This window comes from Clarias gariepinus, chromosome 23, assembly GCF_024256425.1.
Source record: "Clarias gariepinus isolate MV-2021 ecotype Netherlands chromosome 23, CGAR_prim_01v2, whole genome shotgun sequence".
Lineage (NCBI taxonomy): Eukaryota > Metazoa > Chordata > Actinopteri > Siluriformes > Clariidae > Clarias > Clarias gariepinus.
Window position 1 is genome coordinate 11,709,088 of NC_071122.1, and position 23,419 is coordinate 11,732,506.

The 23,419-nt window shown below is 38.6% G+C and overlaps 1 protein-coding gene across 1 annotated transcript in view; it reads right to left on the bottom strand.

The window, feature by feature from the left end:
- The window catches only part of cers5 (ceramide synthase 5), a 37,356-nt gene that overhangs the window by 920 nt on the left and 13,017 nt on the right, over positions 1-23,419 (bottom strand). Inside the window, exons 2-9 of the mRNA XM_053484692.1 lie at positions 13,643-13,748; positions 11,519-11,649; positions 11,211-11,268; positions 9,518-9,568; positions 7,930-8,022; positions 4,768-4,896; positions 4,570-4,676; positions 1,770-1,926 (exon numbers count right to left, since the gene is read on the bottom strand). Coding sequence (XP_053340667.1) covers positions 1,770-1,926; positions 4,570-4,676; positions 4,768-4,896; positions 7,930-8,022; positions 9,518-9,568; positions 11,211-11,268; positions 11,519-11,649; positions 13,643-13,748 — 832 coding nt within the window. The remainder of the gene's footprint in view (positions 1-1,769; positions 1,927-4,569; positions 4,677-4,767; positions 4,897-7,929; positions 8,023-9,517; positions 9,569-11,210; positions 11,269-11,518; positions 11,650-13,642; positions 13,749-23,419) is intronic.

The following is a 23,419-nucleotide window of genomic DNA, read 5'->3' on the forward strand; positions in this document are numbered from 1 at the left end:
TGGACCTTACTTTGTTTTGCATATGAGCGCCGTCATGTTCCAGTGAAATGCTACAGCATACAAAAACATTCTATTTCAGTGTGCGTCCATCTTTGTGACAGAACCACATAAAAGGTGTAATAGTAAAGTGTCCAGAAACTTTTGGTCATATATTGTAGCTCCATAAAGTACACACTAGGGTTGTGCTAAATTGCCTTTTTTCTTGTTGATCATTTTCCATTAGCAAATATTACTGTACAAAGAGAAAGGCAGTACATGAGCATTTACATTTTTTTTTTTTTTTAAGAAAATACATCAGGTGTAATTTTACCAGTATGCACTCAAGAACTCCAGCACTTATAGGAATTCAGGAATTTTATTTGTTTACAGTGCATGAAAATACAGCACAGAGTATTTTGAGGAGCTAGCCTTAATGTAAAACTGCGGTGCTCCTACAGTACATGCAAAATATGTAATGAATATCACCTAAAAAAAAAACATCTCTGGATATCATAACAATGCAACATTGTGTAACAAGGATGAAACTGTTAATGCAACTACTGCATTATATGTCAGTATGTGATGAGACATTTTCAGCGTGTTAGTGTGGATGCATCACTTTTGGGGTTTGTAAAACCAGATTTCTTGAATTTGCAATTTCATACATATTTTAAATCTATAAAATGTAAAACGTTCTCTTGGGTATTTTGACTGAGTGCATTTTCAGTGTGGGAAAAAAAATACTAGCAAACTGAAATCCATCGCAAAATATATATATTTGTTCCTTCAGCACCTTTATAAACACTGGACTAAAATATGACAGCCCTATCTCAGAAAGGAAAATAAGTGAAAGAGGAGGCACACTTACTGCTGAGGAAGGAGAGAACGGGGTCTACTAGACGAGAACAGCAAGCGAGGTTTAAGCAGAGAAAAAGGCAGAGATCTCAATCAGGAAAGAGTGACAGAAAGACAGGAGCTGCCTTCCAGCCAAGAGAAGAGGGGGAAAGAGAGAAGCCAGTTCTGCAGTGGGGGGAGAGGAGTAACAGGTGAAAGATAAGAGTGTGAAAGAAGCTACAGATTTTGGAGAAAAGCTAACAGAAACGCCAAGAAGAGGAAGCCCTACTGCAAGGGTTAAATGCAGGATAGAGCATTTTATCATGTCCAATATAGCCAAACTGATCTGGTACTTTTTGCAGTCATGTGATCCACATTTTTGTCTGGCAATTATTTCTTCCAGAGATAACACAGCCTTGATAAATAATGATGAAGTGCAAGCTAAATTTACCCCCACAGATATTACTGAACCCATGACCAGAGATAAAGTTCAATGTTGAGGAACTTACAAGGACAGTGCAATCAGATTTATGTCATGGTGACATTCACAGCTGTCTCATGAGGTACGATTTAATCTTAAATGAGATTTATTAAAATCGAAACACTGCTTATGCAGTATATCGATGTTGAGTAGAACATTAAAGGGATAAATAGTTTATAAATTACAGAATAACTAAAACCATTGCTACTACCACACTATAGCACGATGGGATAATTACACAATACATTCAAATCCCACCGGGTGCATAGCTTAAGGTTCCATTTAAATTCTAAGTTGCCTTAGACAAAACACACACACACAAAAACAATGCCTAAGCTATAATAATAATAATAATGTGAAAAAAGTACTGCATGTATTGATGTATGTGTACTTCCTGAACAATGCTTGGTTAAGAGCTACATGCTATGAATAAAGATAAAGGAGCGCCCTCTAGAGGCACAGAACAGTAGCTTACCTTCCCTCTCATGAGGGCTTTGAGGGCTAAGCGTACTATGAGGTAGGACCAGATGAAGTGCAGCACCTGCAGCACCAGCAGCAGAATGTTGAAGACCCACCACGAGGGGTACGGCCCAATGATCTCCCAGCTCTCAAACATTGTACTGTTCAGGATCCTACGTCACACGAGCACATGGACACAAACATTACTCAAAGCATTTTTGCTTCATCAGACAAGAGGACGAAAGCAGCATCTCGCCTAATGGTCTTAGAGATTTAAGCTTTCATGTTTAATTCATGTCAACACACAGGAAAAAGAATTTAAAATATTAAAGGTGTCTGTGTGATACTGATACCAAAGTCAAAGGTGTCAGCCTGAGACTGGCCTGACACACGCTCTAATCCGGCTCACAGAATACATTTCAAATCTGTGTTTAAAATTTTAATCATTTCATGGGCTCTAATTGAGGTACTGTAATTAGGGGGAAATAAGGGATGAATTTCTGTTGTTCCACCAGGGGGCAAATAAGAGAAATAAACTTCAGGAAGCTGAACATTCGAGGCTGTTTTACAATAAACAGCACGCTTTAGTGAAGATGGTTTAGTTAATGTTTCTCAGTAACAACCAAGCAAGCATGGACGAAGAAAGTGACAGCAGAGTACTGCAGACACATCCGCTTCAGGCCTCATAAATTTGATTATACTTTTAAATACTGATCGTTAATTAGGAATTTCATTGTATTAAAATAAATTATTTTGATTATCATTATAATAAAAATTTAAAAATACTTTTGGCCACCAGTGTACTTGCACAATCACAGCTTTTACATTTTTTTTTTTTGTAAATAATTCTATTAGGGATTGATAGTTATCAAACTATCAGGGGTTGAAAAATACCTCAATGACTGGTGTATGTACACCACTTTATAAATAAAGTGCAATTGAAATTGGACACTTAGGCTTTTACTAAATTTGAAAGTAAAACAAGATTTTACTCTTTAATTTTAATGCATTTGGCAGATGCCCTTATCCAGAGCCACTTACATTTGTATTTCATTATACATGTGAGCAGTTAAGGTTAAGGGCTTTGTTCAGCGCCCCAACAGAGACAACTTGGCAGTTGTGGGATTTGAACCTTGCACCTTCCGAACCATAGTCTAATGCCTTAACCACTGAGCTACCCATGAAAATTATCAAGAGTATCCATCTATGTATCTCTGAATTGGATAATCCACTAGACAGTGTGTTGATAAAGGTTGAGGAGGAGCAGGAAAATGTTTCAGTCGAGTGCAGTTCACAAAGACTCCAGGAAGGGGTCACCTTTGCCTGTGTAGAAGCCATGGACGATGTTACGCTTTGATATCACCAGATCTGGTTTCTTAGCTCATTCCAGGTTAAACTAGTATCAATTGTTAAATTCTATATTATTATACTTCTTATTAACTATGAGGGTCATTCAAGTCAAACGGGGACTAGTGATGAAACTGCTCTTGAATGAAGGTTACAGAACGCTTGAACCTTGAAAATCTACAGATAACTTGTTGTCAGCTTGGGGAAGAGACGCATCTGGAAGTGGGAACTGTACACACAATCATTTTACAAACACCACTTGCACATTACAGGAATTTAGCCAGGAATAATCAGTCCTGACCTCCTGATCATGGCTCTGGAGTACTGAGAAAGCTTTCTACCTTGATGGCATCCAAGCACTAGTAAAACACTGGAATAAGTATATTAGTGTAGCAGGGGATTATATAGAGAAATAAAGGAGTTTTTACTCTCATAACTGTGTTCTCTTATTCTGCACAATCCTAAGTCTGGTTTGACTAAAAAACACCTCGTAGTTTGCACAATCATGAGTCATGACATACAGAGTAATGCCTATTCATGGGGATGAACCATAACTTGTACAACGTACATACAGTCTTTTTCTTACTGACTTCAGTCATCTGTTTAAGGGAGATGTTTAATCTGTAACTTTAAATTAAATAATGAAAAAATTTTAATAAATTGACACGTAGATGCTGTTATTGCGCATGAAGATTTATGTTCATGTAGATAAGCAAAACTTGTCTTATTAATTAAAATAAAGCTTAGCAAGACATGTCCTGCCCACTTCGCATCAAAACAAGAGAAACTCTCCAAAAGTACAAATCTTTGTTAATCGGGTTAGAAAGCAGATGCAGATTTAGGTTTTGACCTAGAAAAGGATTATCGTGGGCGGCGTAGGTTCAAACTAGGGTACCGTCAGCAGGCCACTGTCGAGCTCTTAACTCTCAGCTGATTGGATTTGTGCCTTACTGCCAAGTCACTCTAAATAAAAGAGTCCGCTAAATGAATAAGTGTAATGTAAACCTCGCAAATGGCTAAAGCGTTGAATGAGCTTTAGGTCAGGTGTATTCGAGCATTGTGCTGAGCGTGCGCGTTGTCAGCGCTCGGTTCCTCCTGCACTGCTGCATGTGGTTCGAGTAATGACACCGGCACTCGATCCCTAAACCCCAGACACTGAATCCGCCTGCTCACCTTACTCTCTGACGATGAAGGAGATCGGAAACGGTCCTTATCAGAAATGGCCTTAAGAGCGCTTAATTGGGCTTTTACACACACACTAAGGCTGCGAATTTCATTTTCAGATTGTATTGGTACAGAGACAGACAGAGCAAACACTACCAGTGTAATCATCTGCAGAGAAACTAGTTTGTGTGATCTGCTTAAGAAATTCAACACAAACAACATCAGCTTTTAAGGACACATTTCATACTTTTTTTTTCTTATACTGAATTCGAAAACACGCTGTGCAAACACTTGGCTTTACTCACCAAAAAGGGTAAATGATCAACCTTGTCCCAATAAAAGCTGCAGCAAATACCACAAACAGGAAGTCGCACAGGCGCTGGTATTTGGCATAATTGGCTAACTTGGCAGCCTGGGAAAAAGAAATACAATATCATATAGAGATGTAAAACACCATAACTCGACCAAAGTCGCAAATAAGCATTTATTTTTCAAAACTGTACCTCCAAGAGGAAGTCGGAGGCATCGTGCACACACAGGACCAGGCTGCCCACACGCACCATGTTGTTCACGTATGAGAAGCTGATCAGGCTCACAGTGGCCAGATGATGCACAAACATGATGAGGAAGTCCTAAAGACATGGAAATAAAACACGCATAAGATTTAAGATGGTTATGGCAAATGAATAGTATCTGCAGCACATTCGTGTTAGGGTGCTGTTGAGAAAGAGGACAAGCTTTTGAAATTAGAGCTGGGCCTTTAAAAGCCATCTTTCATCCGTGTGAAGCTGTAGCAACAACTATAAATGTGTATAATGTAGACACTACAAAATGCCAGATAATCAAATTTCAAATAAACTTAGATTTTTAATCACATTTTTTCCCCATCATAAGGATTCAACCTTTTTTTTTTTTTTTTTTTAAATGACCACAGGATTAAAATCATTGTGTAGTCTAAAGGACAAATGATAAACAGACCACTACAAACTCGCCGAGTGTAAACGAGGAGTGGATTTGTCTGATGGAAAAACCTCAACCTTGGCAACAAGCACAAACTGTTCTGTTGATAATTTATGTAAGAAACCTGCACATGATCAAAACAGTGTGTACCAAAAAAAAAAAAAAAAAAAGCTAGCGCTTTCACGAATAGATGAAAACTGACTTGTGCTGACAGGGCTTGATTAAAAACAATTCTATTCAAACACAGAACGAAATACTATTGGGACAACCTTTGGAGAACGTTATTTGTGCCTACTGTTCCTGGCAAAAGAACTAGAAAGTGTACATATATTATACACTTCATAGTCAAAATAGGTTAACACATGACCAAATCCATCAGCATTATTATGGAGTTGGTAGCTCTCAAAATTTATAAGCACTTCCATTCTTCTGGGAAGAATTTACGCTAGATTTTGAAGGATGGCTCGCTTTTGGAGATTTGCGCTGGTTCCGTCACTGACACATTAAAGGAGTTCCTCTGCAAACCGTGTCTTCATGGAGCTCGCTTTGTGCACAGTGGCATCATCATCCTGAAACAGGTTTGGGCCTCTACTGTACCTCCAGGGCTTAGCTTGGTCCTTAACTTCGCAGCACAATTTAAAGAAGAGCAACATATGGTTTACATACGTTTTGTCATAAAGTGTACAACGTACAGTACTAGCACGTTACATTAGGTCTCGTGCAGCTAATGAAGCCTATATAAATCTCAAAATTGTAACACACTTAATTTTAAATAAATTTCATTGATTATATTTTTATTTATTGTTAAGGAAATAAGATCCAAACCTTTTTTCTAAAACAGGTTTACACGTGATATTTGAAGTATTTTGGGAGGAAAAAAAAAAAATGGCAACAAAACAGCACAATGAAACATGATGGAAAGTCCCCTAAGGGGAAATGCTGAGAGGAAGTGGGTTAAGAGGCGTACTGAAAGCGAGCAAAAGAACAGAGTGCCCAGGTGCGTTTCATAGTTAAATGAGATAAATCTGTACGGAGATATACGCAAGTCATAACGCAACTACCGCTTGTTAAACTGAAGTTTTATGAAGGTTTGCACCAGTCAGAGGTTAAAACTGTAATTACCTTTTAAAAGTTTTCTTTTGTTTTTCTACAGAACTTTTCTTTGTCTCATCACTTTCTTGAAGAGAAATTCAAAGTAATATGTAAGTGAGAACTCCTACTGCAATTACAGGGCTATTTAAACCTGCCTCACGAAGAAGAACGTCATGAAACTCCATCCACCAAGTTGGTGCACTCTCAGTTGCTGATCCAATGCCTGGCTAAAATAGCAGCATCAGGATAACCAACCAGTGCCAAATGTGATGTGGAGATGGGATGGACTGCTGTGGCCACCTCTAAATGGATGCAGTGCATAAAACCGCTGCAGCACGGGTTCAATAACTGGTCAGGGAACCAACCACAGGCATGATGGGAGGGGGTTGATATATGGGGGAGGTCCCAGGTCATAACTTACCCCTATGGGATTACGAGGGGTTTTTACAGAAATGCAGTATGTATTTTACAGTAAGCAGAATAAAATTGTGCCACATATGATACGTGGACCTGATGATCCTCTGTAGGACTTCCTGTGTGTAACGTTTTAGAATGTGACTAGGATGCCACAATAATATGGAATCACACACAGTAGTTGGGTAGGAAGGAAACAGTGAGTGGTGATTTAGTGCCCAAGGTACTTCACTCATTTTAAAGATGGTTACATTTACAGGTCATCACAAGTCACAAATTGTACTCCCAATTATTTATTGTGCAGCTCTACTGCCATGTGTAGATTTTGGTTACAGTTTTGTGTCAGTAGTGTGTATTTGAGGTGTCGGTGCGACCGGTGCTTCGAGTCTGTGCATGTTAAAAATATTTGCAACATGCGTGCGAGTATGTGTGTGTATCTGTGCGAGGCTGAATGAAAACAGATCAGGTGTGTGAAGCAGGTCACTGTGCCAAGGGTACATTAAAGACCCACAGTGCACTGTGGCATGCAACAACACACACAGAGACATGCACTGACACCAACCTAAATAAAGATAACGACCAAGAATACACTTCTTCTTCTTTGTCTTTCGGCTGTTCCCTTTCAGGGCTCGCCACAGCGAATCATCTGCCTCCATCCAACCCTATCCTCTGCATCCTCTTCTCTCACACCTACTAACTTAATGTCCTCTCTCACTGCATCCATAAATCTCCTCTTTGGTCTTCCTCTAGACCTCCTGCCTGGCAGTTCCAACCTCAGCATCCTTCTACCGATATACTCACAATCTCTCCTCTAAACATGCCCAAACCACCTCAATCTGGCCTCTCTGACTTTATCTCCAAAACATCTAACGTGGGTTGTCCCTCTGATAAACTCATTCTTAATCCTATCCATCCTTGTCACTCCCAAAGAGAACCTCAACATCTTCAGCTCTGCTACCTCCAACTCTGCCTCCTGTCTTTTCTTCAGCGCCACTGTCTCTAAGCCGTAGAGCATCGCTGGTCTCACCACTGTTAGACCAACGACCAAGAATACACTTACACCTCTGTAAGCAAAATAAACTAATAGTCCTTGACAGATAGGGTGATTGTGTACAGTAAATTTCCTGAAGATCAGTCAGTCCCAACAACATGGTCACATGTGAGAATGCTTTTATATTGAAATAATGACGCACACTCACCTTCCTTTTAATGTCTGTAAACTGGGAGAACATGAGAGACCAGTAGAAGGCCAGCTCAGTCACATAGTAGTGATACAGGCCGGGACTGAGGTCCTTCAAAAAGAAAAGACACACACACACACAAAACCGCACTAAATACAGTATACAACACTCAACAGGACACCACTAATAAAATCGAGCTAATATTTTATATTCATGACATTATAACAGATTTTAAAATGAAAGTATTCTATGATGATAGAATTTTGCTGAATTAACATCTGTTGTATTTTACAGAATTTGCAGTCTTTGTGGCTCTGCTACATATCTCTAGTTAGTAAGCTAGTGACAAACATTTGAACAGGAGTAAGAAATGCAGACTGTGGCAGTATGTACGTACAATCAAGATAAAATTTTCAATTTCTGATTTCTTGCTTGTTGCCGGACTTATTTCTAAGTATGAGGGTGTTCAATTCAAACTTTGGGCCATCAAAGGAGTTCCTGGGAGGCCAGGAAATCCGATCATAGCTCTGGCGTACTGAGAAAACTTTCCACTCTGAGGTATCCAAGCATTAGTGAAATCCGTGTGGAGGAGGATTAATAAAGAAATAAAGGTTATGCTATTCTGCAGTCCATTCTAAAGTCCTGGTTTCACTTGAACGACCCTTATGTATTATACTCATACAGTTACACTGATTTTACATAAGATGCTATTCCTTAGCCTTGGAGGTCAGGATACAGTTGCTTTTAAAACGCCCTGCTAATAGTGTTTGTCGCGGGAGGGGGAAAAAAAAAGGTGGATGTCATGTGGCAGAACATGCAAACAGCTTGAGAGCATTATTCCATGTACACCACAGTTACTATAGTAACAATAATGTTTAGGATGAGCGCATTAACCCAAGATTAACCAAACATCACGCTCATGTTAAAGCTGGACCAGCATTGTCTGATTAATCACATGACTAATCAGACCGAGCTCCACCTTGCGAGACCAGAAATAACTGGTATTTAAAGTCATTTATGGAGGATATCCTGTAGAATCTTTGACATTTAAATAAAATAATTATTAATTAATCCTTGAGGAACTGCTATACTAAGAGATAAATAAAACCCTTCAAAATGATCTACATTGGGGTTGTAACAGTTGCTCTCCTTTTCATTGGCCTGTGTCGCACCACCCTGTCATGGATTATGTTCCTTTAACAGAACACACTGTTGTGTTCAATTCCTGACTTACTATCATTACTCATAATAACAGCTATTTAGTGTGCAGTACTGGGGCTTAGTCTAGTTAACAGTGTGCTGTTTCATGTGAGCCCCCACCCCCAAACAGCCAGAAACAGTGAACAATGCCTAGTCTAGTTTCTCAACACAGAAAAATACTTATTTTTCCCATCTGTCTGCCACAAATTAGGGGTCAAAGAATAATGCACATCACTTCCTTCAGGAGGACCTGTGCAATGCTCCTTCGTATGGTGCCCAAATCATGAAGTACTTTATTTAACTCAAAATGCTACGTCTATGATAAAGACTCAAAGTATAATAGCAAAATAGCAATAAAATAAATATAAAAAGGGTCAGTAGCATACTGGGCATGACCATAACTCACCTGAAAGGGATAGTTGTACCAGCACTGTCGTGTGTCCCACATCCAGGGAGACTAAAATAACATGCACACACAATTATAAATATAGCATTCAAAATGATGGGAAAAGCATTTTTATTAAAAAAATCAAATTGAATTATGTCAGCAATGTGTAGTATTATGTTTTCCTCTAAAGATGTCATAGTATGTCGTAGTGTGTGTTTGTGTGTGTGTGTGTGTGTGTGTATATATATATATATATATATATATATATATATATTTTATATATACACACACACACACACACACATATATATACATAAAACACAGGTAAACATGAAAAATTTAAATATGTGCCTCTCTGACGGTCACATAACAGCATCAACAATGGTGCTGTAGTATAATATCTAATATCTCCAGAGGAAAACATAATACTTAATATAATATAATATAATAAAATATAAATAAAAAAAACTATGCAAAAATCTTAGGCAAAAGGTATTGAGAAAAGAAATCATATTCTCTAGGACACTCAGTAAAACCTTCCAGCAAAGAGTTTTCACACCGAATATCGTCTATGTTTAGTTTAATACTTTTTAGTGCTCTTTATAGAAGTGTCTTTTATGTAAAAAATGTTTTTAAAAGCATTTTCCTTATGATTTTTTTTGTATGTTCCTGAGATGTTTGCACAGTACTGTAAGTAAAACAGCTGTTAGTTTTTACTGAGCGTGCTCGAGATGATGTCAGAGTTTTTCTGGTAACTTTGTCACACTAGCTTGTTTTTATTTTCATGTAAAAACCCGTGAGCTTTCAATCTGAAAACTGGTCCGTTATGTAGTATATCGCTTTCTTTAAAGGCATGCAAATATTTATTCATTTAAAATTTAAGTTTGGAAATAGTGCATGGTTTTAGACAGTAACACAGACAAGACAAACATATATAACTACAGATTTTTACTACAGATAATACAGTGTTGAGACTTTTGCACCGTACTGTATGTGCAATAAACCCATCATATCAAGTCAGGTATTAAGTCGCACAGTTTATTTTTGTGCTATGGCCAATAGAGTGCAGGTGATATGTATCAAATCTTCAATTTCGGCATAAACACTGTATCTTCCTGATATTTTAACACGACTGAGATAGTTATTATCCTAAACATTGGTTCAAAGAAATTTAACAAACACTAGCCAAGCTGGTTACTCAATTCGTCATAGAAATACTGTACATGGGTGGGTTTTTTTTTTTTGCTTATAAAGCCACATTGCTGGAAAAGTTTTTTTTTGTGGTCGACAATGTGGCTGAAGGTTCCCTCTTTCTTACTAGGTCATGGAATCCTCATTTAAATATTCAAAAATAGGATTCTGACCGAGTTTTCCGAGGCACTCCTCCTAAACTAACTCACACCGGTCATCTTACATAATACAGTAACAAGGGTTGCAACAAAATGGATCTTTTACTGAACCAGTAATCTGAAAATATGCATAACTCAAACCACCCAAAACAAATTGATTTGATGGGTCTCTCTCTCTCTCTCATACACACTCACACACCATACATTATGCATTATGCTTTGCACTGGGGGTGTCTGTTATGTTGATGTTTCTTGTGTTGGTCTTTTGCAAAACTGTGATAAAAGCTAGGTACATCTATATCTATCTACTGCAGATCGTCTTTCATCCTCTTCAGCTGTAAGCGTTTTGTTTTTTTGCTTACCTGCCATAGAAAGCAGAACCCATAGGTAAATATACCCAGATAAAATGTAAACCTCCACCTGAAAAGAAACAAGAGTCAAACAAAATGCTTGTGTGTTCATAGTGACAAAAGCTCAGAGACACACACAAACAAACGCATACACACACCCTGAAAAACATGCAATTTATAAAACACTTAAAATTCTCTGCTGGAAAGGCGCCAGGTCATGAGCCACACAATGCTATCGCTCTAATCTACTTTGGCAGTAATAAAAAGGTCCAAGGTCACATGCATGCTGAGGAAACTAGAAGGCGCACGGCAGGACCCACATGCTCTCGCAGAACTTGGTCCTCGTGCTCGGTTTGTCCTGATTTCGCCGATGACGGAACCATCGCTGGATCTTCCGCACCTCCCAGTCGAGCTGCTTGGACAAACCGTCCAGCTGACGTGCATCTGGACACTGTGGCACAAAAACCCATAAGTTGAACAAGTTCCTAAAAATAGCTGTTTGTTTTTTATACCGTGTATTCTCACCATTCACCTTAAAAAAAGAATACTACACACGACACGGACACACAATGAACCAGCCGCGCTTGTAGCGGCAACAGTGCAATGCATAAACATCATTTAGATCTAACTCAAGCACTTCAGTTCTTCTTCATGTTATACATTAAATTCAGGACAAAACATCTCAGTGGTGTTTAGTGGTGATTTAAGTGTGTGGGGATGAGAAACGGATGATCTGGGATTTCCAGGAGCAATCCCGGTAATAAACTCAGACAGAGAAGAAAGAAAACAGCTCCATGATGCTGCATTTGAGTTAAATGTGTCTTGTCAAACATATTGTATAAATCATGTCTGAAAGATTAATCAAACCACAGCACATTTCCCACAGTGCTTGGAGTCATGTAGGTGGGCTTGGTGCATAGCACAGACATGTGAAGTGTACGAGAGATTGCTATCACATGCAGGGTGTGACCAGTCCTCGGCAGATACTCATGCAGCTCATTTAATGCTGCTGTAGATCTGGCTTTTTTTTTTTAAATGATGACTTTATTTACTAAGGAAAAAAGTCTGTCCTAACCTGCTTGCCCCTGAAAATAAATAAAAATCAGCAATATTTTTCACAGCATTGTATTATTTCAATTATTATTATTAGTGAGATATTAGGGTTCGTGTGAATGCACCTTGACAGAGTTCCATGTTTAATTCAATGTTTTGTTAATTTCTTTCTCTCTTTTAATTGATAGCTTTCATGCTTTATTATTTTTTTTTTTTGTGGATTTTTTCCCGATTTTCTCCCTAATTTAGTCGTGGCCAATTCCTCCCCGTCACTAGGGGGCTCCCTAGCACACTAACAAACCTGGACTGGCAGAATTGGCAATCGACAGTTAGTGTAATTAACGAGGTGAAAGTAGTTTTCAATTCTTACCGGTATTATGTAGCCAAAATGTGGTTCACGCTTTGGAATATCATGATAATTTATGGGTTCCCGAGGTTTCAATAGGGCCCTTGATCAGGGGTTTCAAAGGGATTTAAGACTCAGCCTTGTGTTAGAAGCTAGGTAGCTCTGTTCAATTCAAAACAACTTCGAAGGAATTACTAAGTAGACAAAGTGTTGTTTACGATGACGATGGTATCAGATGCGTTTTTTTGTGAAAAGTACTCAGACCGTAATGACCCATTTTCACACATGCTGGTGACTGACATCCAGCGTAATTAACAATTGTTAGAACACCTGTGATGTGGTGTGATGCATATAATTAAAGGTCCCAATGGTGTTCTGCTATCAATACTTGCAAAATGTCTCTTGTCCAATCAGATTACTCGGCTGGAACTAACTGTTGTATAATCCCCTTTAAAGCGTGGCTCGCATGATGCTTCGTAACAGGATGTGCACACTTAAGCAAAGTTGTTTTTTTCTTTTAAAATGTGTGTAATAGTTTTTTCTGTAGATGTTTTTTCTTGCTGCATCACATTAAAAATGGAAAAACATCCGGTTCGATTTATCAGTTTCATTTTACACATCACAAAAACCTGCCATTTGAAACAGGGGTGTGTTAGGTTTGTGTATCCACTGTATAGGATCGCACGGTGTTCCCAAAGCTGTTAATCTATGACCGGACGCTTTATGAGCTGTGGCCCAGGCAGCCATTGGATATTGTGAAAGGATCGAGTGCATTCTGTAAAGGGCTTTGAACCTGACAAGCTATTGCCTCAGTAATAATAAACCTTCTTATAAAAGGTGTTGTTTTTCCTGTCTGAGGATCAAGGTGCAGTGAAAGCACACAATATAATAAAAGTGTAAGCTTAAGTGTAATTAAAGTGTGTAAGCTTTATAAGTGGGAAAAGACAGTTCTTGTTAAAAGCGGTGATAATTTATGGGTCAAACCATTTGGGGGGGGGGGGGGGAGACGGCAACTGAAATAATAAAACAGGTGCATTAGACGTACCTTTGAGATAGACGTAAACACTTTCTCTAGTACAGGATTTGCCTGCGCTCTCCGGACCACCTCGGCCTGGATGTGGAGGAGGTGCGCGCAGGCACCTGCGATGAACCTGAGGAAAGAGAAACCACTCTTTTAAATAGAAAGGCCTGCTATCTTCCGGTGTTGGGTTCATTCAAGTGCTGGGTGACACAAATGAAGCGATAAAGCAGGACTAAGACACTGGTATATATACATTTCTGTTACACATGGAATATTGTGGCCAAATTTAATTGTATGATGAACAAATTAAAAAGGAACTTGTAATTATCTGGAAAGCTAATTATGCAATTAAGAGCTTCGATTAACGCCCACATCCAACATAAAAACTGGGAAGAAAATGTGAGTTTAATGATGATGTTGGTGTCAACTGGGATGGTTTAGGGATTTCTAAAACTGGAAATCTCTTAAAATTTTGTAACAGCCTCTAGACTTTTATCAGAATAGTGGATCGAACTGAGCCATGGCAGCTCACAGTCATAACTATTTACAACCGCGTTGAGCAGAAAAGGATCTCAACATTCACACAACACTTTGACCCTTAAGAAGAAGAGCAAACGACCATGTTGAGTTCCTCTTCTCTCTGCCAAGAATAAGACCTGCTTGGTTTTTGTCTGAACATCAGCACAGCATACAGAGCACTTTACAAGTGAATACACATTGAAGTTTCACATGACTCAAAGTGTGAAACTGTTTTTCTGTGGGTCTACCATGGTTCCTTTAACGGTTACGACTAAGCTACGCTCATGTAAAAATGATACTCAACGCGATAAACACAATTGCAGCTTCAACATCCCACAAGTTAACGCGTATTCCGGTTAATTTAATGTGCAATCATGTCTTCCTTCTGTACAAAGACTCAATACAGTGTCGCATCCAATTTTCACCACATTAAATCAGTTGCATGAAAGATTGCAGTGTTTTATAAGACGTTACTTTATCATAAATCACTAAGAGAAATACACTGCCTACTGAGATTTCATTCAGTCACCCTTAGCTTTGATTACAGCGCACAAAGTGGTGTCCAGTTCATGTGTAAAAATGATTCCTTATGTTCCCACAGCTACACTTCGAGAGTCCTGAAATATGGCCGTGCCAATAGGATTAAAAAAATATAATAATAAATTGGTACATTCGGGTGGTCAGCTGTTTTCATTTAATTAATTTATTTATGTTGCTCAGCATATTTTTAACCAACTGAAGCAACCATCCATCATAACATCATAACCTCCAGAGGATGTAACAGTGGAAACTTTGCCTGGGTGCATCGCTTCATGCTCATGCCTTCTTACTGCGACACAGCCATCGCTCAGGAACCTGATCAATCTGGACTCACCGGAACACACATGGCCTTTATCTTTTTGCTCTCTAGTAAATTCAAGATTTTTTTTTTTAATTAGTCTCTCCACTAACAAGTGGCCAGACAGCTTTTTAGTCCCAATCCTGTGAGTTTTCATTACATTGTGTGCGTGTATGGAAATGCACGTTCACTATTCCTAACCCAGTTCCAGTAATTTCAAGGCTCCAAGTTGTTTTCTTTGCTTGATGCAGCCCAATAATTCGACCCTTTTAAAATGGTGACTGTATTTTGAACAGGTAGACTATTTGTAAATATTTGAAAGTTTTTATTCTGCCGTATAAATACCAAGCAAGGAAATAAAAATATATCTATAACAATAAATTAAATTCGAAAATTAAATGTACAGTATTATGTATAAGTGACTCATACAACTTTTCATACAACTATCATAATAATAATAATATAAGTAAAATGAATAGTTATTTTTGCTAACCGCTAATGAGATGCGGACAGCAAAAATAAACTACCAGCTTGGACGGTAGTACCAGGTTTACATTAATGCACTTGTTCTGATATGGTACTGTGTCTATAACAACAGCTTATTCACAAGGACTAAGAAAATGCATGCTATTGTTAATATGGTGAAGTCTCCAGTAATGAAAGGTTTATTTAATATTAAATGTTAAGAGACTCTGGTATTAGTTAATACATTTTATACTTACTTTGCCTACAAGAAATATATAATAGAGATGGTAAATGAACAACATTTTGCTTGTAGGTTAATGATATCACTTACAACGATAAGTGATAATGATTCTACAGAAAGCTATCCGAGTGTCCACAAAAGACAACACCATAAAAACGGATGGCTGGTCAATGAGCTCCTCAAGCAAGGTCCGGTCTCGCAGAGCTGCAGAGTTTGAACCATGAATTTGCCTTGAAATGGAGCAAATGCATGCAAGATCTGTGGCTGGAAAAAGATTTGATAAGTGGGTCATGATACAGGGCGTCATGCTGGCCTACAGAACGACTGGACTTGATGAACGGCTTCCAAGTTTTCCTGAAGGACAAGTTGGAGCTGCAAATGACTGTCTAGTCCTGCAGGATTTACATGGAGGAGGGTGCGCCTTGACATCGAGTTCTTGAAAAAATCCTTGACTAGTCTAGATTCTAGGTTAAACGTCCTTATCTATTGCTTCAACTGAGTACATCTGTATATTCAATCTATACAAGCCTCTTACAGTAAGAGCAAAATATAAACCCTAAAGGATTTCCAAAACCTTTCATTACATAACGTCTTTCCATTTCCTACAAACAGCAATAACGGCTTGTACAAATGAGTTAAAATGCTGGAATGGGAGAAGGAATGACGAGTCAGGCGCGTCTGGTTAATGACTAAAATTTGATTTCCTGTGCTCTAGCATTCATTTATCTGAGCAGGACTGTACAGAGGTCAGGACTAAACACAGTCTTCTCTCTCTCTGCTGACTTGATTGGTGAGATTTTCCACATTTCTGATTCAGTATTGGCCCATTGTGAACCGAGGCTGGACCTCACCCACCTGACAGACAGAAAGCCAGAACGGCTAGCTGACCTGCGGAGATTATATTCGATGCATGACCGCGTTTGCATGTAAACAAAGCAGGAAAGGAATGTCATCACTGGCTTTTAGCTACACTAAGCGTTAAATGAATAACATCTACACACCACAGAGACTAAAGTATTATCTATTTGCTTGGCCAGAGGGTGTTTATATTTTTAGCATGTGGTGGTGTATCATGCTTGGAAAAAAAAAAATTATAATCACTTCCTGGGACTTTTGGTAACATGTCCTGATCTACCGTAACATTAACAGCACTAAAATGGGAAGTAGGTAACATGGATTATCTTGTTACACAGACACGTGGGATATATGACATGACCAGTGAACAGTCTCAAAATTGATCTGTTAGAAGCAGGAAAAGGGGCATATGGCAAACAGTATTCGCTAATGTCAGTGGCCTCAACACAGAGCACCCCGCAACTTTTCTGGAACGTGTTGCAGAACATTACAAAGACTCAAAGGTGTTGACTCGGCCCCTAAAATCTTCTGTGGGATGTGCTAAACAAACCAGTGCAATTCCTGGAAGCTCCACCTCGCAACTTTACAAGACAAAGAATCTACTGCTAACGTCTTGGTGTCAGATACCACAGCACGTCTTCAGAGGTCTTGTGCTGTCCGTTTGCCTTGGAGTTGCAGAGCCGTGGTTTTAATGTAATGGCTGATCATGTATTAATAATATGAAGCTAGCTCACGAGAGATGATAGTTTGTTTATAGTCTGTGAAGTTTAGTCTCTGTCTTTTTTCAACATGGCCACTGGGACAGGGGCAGTGGTAGCTCAGTGGTTAAGGTGTTGGACCAACAGTCAGAGGTCCCAGGTTCAAACTTGCTGCCACCATGCTGCCAGCGTTGGGCCCTTGGGTCCCTGAGCAAGGTCCTTAATAAGTGTATATGAGCAAGAGATAAAATGTAAGTCTACCAAATGCTGGAAACGTACGTAGACGTACCCTGTATGAACATTTTCAGGTTTTCCGATTTGGCACAGTGTCCTACTGACGAACAGCTTTACATAACAGGGAAACAGACCTTACAGAAAAAATCCCAAGACCAGAGAGAATTCCCTGTGCGGTGCTTCATAAATAAACAGGAACACAAAACCATAAAGGATTATTGTATATTTGCACAGCACACAGTTCATCTGCTTATGACTGTACGCACAGCTGTGGAATCTGGCAGCAAGGATAAACATCATCTTGCTGACCGGGTGAAAAGGTCCAGGCGCTAAATTTAGTAGGTGGGAGTCTTGCGATTTGGCCCCTGACCCCCGAGGTTGTGCTAACTATCCCTCGCAGCTCATGGACGTTTTAGAGGGAAAGAACGTTTCTCTGCTGAATAAACAGGGAATCATAGTGGACCTTAAAGTCTAATCCAGATACCGACCAGAGCGTTTAAAACGAGAAACCAGAGTTTAAACACTTCTAATCAATAATTAAAGGAAACATGGATAACGCAAAATGGTTTTGTCTGTATCTTAATAAATCTGTATCCTAAAGCCAGTGTTTAGAGTCTCTCCATCCAAAAAGAGATGATGCGAAACAAAATGCACAAATGATTTGCAAGACTTCTGCTGGCCGCACTGTCTTATCAGCACTTCCCATTCAAGGCTGCTTTCCCTCCCGTCACTACTGTATAGGTGTGAAAGTGTTACATTAGTTCATTTCCCATTGCGAGCAAAAATAGATGCCTGGTTTGTAATTTGCACGAAAGAAGAGCAGCGTGCAGTGTTTCGCGATTTGTGGTCTGAGGGAGTACCTGGTGTCGAGCAACTCACAAAAGGGCATAAAACAGGAGGGTTTGGATATCTGCAAACAAAATTTGGAACATTTATGAATATGAAGGTGAAAGTATCTTAAAAAAAAAAAAATCATTACAGGTGATGAGACATGGATTCATCACTATGAGCCTGAGAGTAAACGACAGAGTATGGAACATTCTCGAACGCAGACAAAGAAAAAGTTGAAAGGTTAACCATCATCTGGAAAATTCATCAATGCTTACAGTTTTCTGGGATTCTCAAGGGCCTATATTGGAACATTATCCAGAAATAGGTTCAACAATCAACAGTGCTCGTTACAGTGAGAAGCCTGTTGAAAAGCTGAACTTTTAACTTTAAACTTCGGATTAAAACACCGGGGACTGCTGTGGGGAAATACGAAAGCTTGTTAACAGATGGACAAGACGTATTAAGAAAGCAAGGAGATTATGTCAAAAAAATGATGTATTTGTCTTTTCTATAAGTAAAATAAATTCTAAAGCCAGAGTGTGGATAATATGTAAACTTGTATTTTTTTTTTTTTTTAAAGTTTACTCTGATTTATAATCCCAAGATGTAAAAATGTTGTGGACAATGCAGATTGTAACCCTAACTTGGATAAGAATGTTACACATCTGACTTTTTTTTTTAATTAATTTTTTATAACTAGCCTAAGTAAGAGTTTGTAGAAATAGTTAAGAGGTTAAAGCAAAAAATAAGCATATCAGCTTGACTGTAATCAGTCATATTATTTCAGGTTGAAGCCCCGACGTACGTCTGCCTGACTTTCTGTACGGCAGAAATCTCTTGAGTATCTTAATCTTTGTTTACGGCAAATTGTGCTTCTTTCTTCATCAGTCAAATAATCTGAACAGTAGACTGGATAAAAATATTTTTTATTATTAAAATGAGTTCAATGTATTAAAATTCACTTATACCACTTCAGCGCTGTTATTCCAGTGGTGAAAATATGAACTAATCCCAGTAAAAATATTTGGTTTAGATTTTCTAATTAAGACATCTTGATGTAGGTGTTTGTTTACATTGAGCAAGTAGCTTATTTCAAAGTAGATTATTAAATCTGGCACATAACTGTTCATTTGATTTCACTCATGTTGAAGGCTAAACTTCCGTCAGGTATCTAAGAACTGCAGATGATTTAATAAATTCTGTCCAGCAGTCGATTTAAGACGCACCCACAGTTTGATGCGTCCGCAGTGCGCTGTCAAAATTTGCAGTTCATAATCTGGCACAAAACTGCTCATAACTTCACTTGTACTCGATATTTTGATTTCATTTATGGCGCAAATTTAACTTCAGGCAAATACAGAATGCCTGGCAAAGTTTCATAAAATTCTGTCCGGCCAGAATTTCTCACAGCATCATGTAAAACTGGACAGAATTGGACAGAATTTTATGGAACTTTGCCAGACATTCTGTATTTGCCTGAAGTTAAATTTGAAAAAAGGTACATTTAAACATACAGATTTTTCGGAGACTCGTTTCAGGTCCTTTAACGAATGAAAAATAAAGATATTGAAAGAGGGAGTTCTTACTTATGTACAGACAAAACCTCCCTTTCATTTATATAGATTTTACACTACCGATCCCCAGCAGACAAGTTTTCTTAGTGGGCAAGATAATAATCAGCTTATTTGCTCCTTCTTCAATTCATCAAACTGAATAAACTTGCTCTTGACCTTCATGAACACACACGCTTTCATTTGGTATGCACATTTAAACAAAACGCACCTCGCTATTAGATGACGCACTTTAAAGCGGTCGACTCTGCCGCTTTGAATCCTTCCATCTGCTGCATCACACGTCAGGTTTTACTAGTCAAATTTAATTTGCTCGAGCGGATAAAATCTGACCTTCTCGGGATCAGGAGTGTGCAGATATGTGGCAGACACAGCGACGAAACTCTCCTGCTGCTACATGCCATGAACTTGACATTAAACATCTCAATTAAAATTTTTTCTCAGCAGAGCAAACTTCCTCGGGCATGTTCGTAGGAAATTCCTAAAAACTACAGCTGAGGGATCTTGTAGGAGCTTGCTTGTGTATTAAGTTACATTAGGCATTATTTTTATCGCCTAGTCCGTGAGGTTTACAAGAGACTGGAGAGCACAGAGTAGCTTTCCCTTGTGCAGGCTGATGCGAGTGTATATCACAACTACTGCCACCAAATCATAAGTCGGAAAACTAACCCAGCTACAACACCCCATTTAGGTTTCTTTTTCCTCCTTCTTCTTTTTTTTTTTTTTTTACAAAACAGGGCATTCTGTGTTTAGGTAAACAATTAACACATTCTTCCTTTGTGTAGAAAAAAAAAACTATGATGGATGTGACATGAGCACTTAAAGCAGCATGTAAAATCCTGATACTGAGACAAAAATACATAAATGGTGGTTAATAAAACATACACAGTGCAGGTGTACCCAACATCTGAGTGTGTGTGTGCGCGCGCATGCATGATGCCATACAGCCTGTCCACATCCACTTGCAAAGCCAATACAGCAATTTCACATCCCACAAAACACCATCATCCAAATGATAATTTAACTGTAACTACTATATCTGATAGCTCGGGTTTTAGGAAAAGAGCCTGCAGCCTGCTTTGTTTTTAATCTTATCTAAGGATGCTTGAGATAAATGCGAAACATGTTCAGACTGGACTGCTAAACTTCCTATGTAGCAAACCTGCAATTACAGGCCGGCAATATGCTGCTGCGTCTCCTGTGAACCGGGCGAGCGTACCGCACAGTGAGCATCACGTTAACGCTAAATATTCTTTAATCAGCTTTTAGAATTTTTTTTTTTTAAATAACAGAGATCCGAATGTAAATATTGTTTCTTTCTGTCTGAGATACAGCGCTGATGAGGGCGCCGGACTGGGACACTTAAACACAATTTTAAAAAAATATATTCAAAATTAACTTTTCTTAAGTGATATTCAAACTTGCTAACAATTAATAATTGATTAAATCATCAATAATTAATAATAACCAGACACATATTTCTCCCTCATTTTAAGTTTTATTTAGTGGTAGTGGCACAGCCCATTTTTTCTCCAACACACAGATTTATTAACTATAAATATATATAGTCAAATATGAACTATGAACACCACATATGAATTTTCTTAATTTTTTAGTATTTAACATGGGTAAGACCGCATTTAACTGCACACAGAGCCTTGATTTGTCTGCCTTGTATTTGATCGCTGTATGAATAACGCCGCCCCTCTACATGCACTCACACTGGCTGTGCAAGTGAAGTGGTTTACTTAAATGGTTGGCTGGTTTTGTGAAAGGAATCACGTAGGAATCAACTCTTCAATTACGAGGGACGTTCAAGTCAAACAGGAACGAACGCATAAAACTGATTGACATTTATAGATTCCACAAGCAAAGAACAGTTCTGACACTTCCTTAAAAAAAGGCTGCACGTTCTTAAATGACGATTCGAGGCAAGGTGGCTTGGAGCCCACGGCAGTTATTCCTGTGAACATTCAGCGAGGAGAACATCTGATCCTTAAAACTTGAAAAATAACTTGTTGCCAATTGGGAAAAGACACACATAAGTCTACTGGAACTGTGCACACAATCATTCGCCAACAACGCTTACACATGACACGAACCTGGCTGGACGTTACTGCCAAATTCCCAGCAAAGTCATAAAGTTTCCTTGTGTTTGGTTTATTAAAGGAATTCTTGGGAGGCCAGCGTTTCAGACATGAATCCGGCAGACGTGAATTTCTCAGCAAACTAAGAAATCTTCCTACCTTGATGGTATCCAAGCACTAGTGAAACGCTGGGACAAGTGCATTAGTGTAGCAGGGGATTATATCTAAAAATAAAGTTTTTATTCCCATAACTGTGATCTATAATTCTATACAATTAAAAGTCCTACTTTGACTTAAACTTCTCTCTCAGAAAGGATGAAAAGAAGCCTGGCGAGTAAGGAGAGCTAAGTAATGTTAGATAACAACTGGGTTGTTAAGGATACCACTACATGCGAAACAAACCTTATCAGGTTAATACATTTTTAATCGGTTAGATTCTTAACGATTAATCATTAACATCTCTACTAGGAACCCAAAACCAAAGAGAGCCAAACTGGATGATGAGAAAGGAAGGGTTTCCTAACTTCTGCCTAATTATGATATTGTAATACCCATAAAAGTCGGATTTAAGAGATAAAAAAGGAAAACAGGCAGACTCAAATATTATTTCCCCACATTGCAATTCAACCTTCTGCCCATCCTTACTGGCACATGTTCCAGTCTTTAATCGATGTAATATAAAGAAATAACGCTCAGCAAAAAAGTAACCAGACGTCGACTTACTAACCAGTTTAATCCACCACATGTCACTGGTTTAAGCAACCTGCAGTGGTTAACAGCAATCTGATGGATTTTATACATTTTTGCCATATAACATTTTCGCCATATAACATTTTCGTCTTCGTTACCCAGCAATACAGCCTAACTACGTGCAACAATGTTCACTCGGATTCTATCACAATCTCACGCTAACACATAACGTATCCTGTGTGAAGCTCTGCAGTCTATCACTAGTGCACACTATTGAGAAGTAACCATTCGAAAAATACATCTCGACACCAACAGGGACGCCTAAGCCCCATGTCTGGTTTTTCTAGCTGCTAACGTGCATGCTATTAATACCCTTCCATCATACTTTAAACAGGAAGCAGGCTGCTGAAGAAAAACTGTCAGACGTTTCATCATGACAAAGCAATTTTAATCAATCATTTTTTGGTCATTTCTTGGTTATTGTGATCCTAAAATTGTTCAGTCACCCTGTCTTGAAATATCACATAAAATCATGGATGAAAGCATAAAACCTGAACGCATGATGCCTTTGATGTTGATCATGTACGATTCATCCATCCATCATTCAACTATAATTCAATTCAGTTACATAATTCTTTAAGTTCAATCAATTCGTGTATCGCTACACTGACTCCAAAAACAATTTTTTTTATAAATAAATTTTAACTTCTCGTGATATCGTATCAGGTGATACCTGGAGATCACCATCCCTAATGCTTATCCTGTGTAGGGC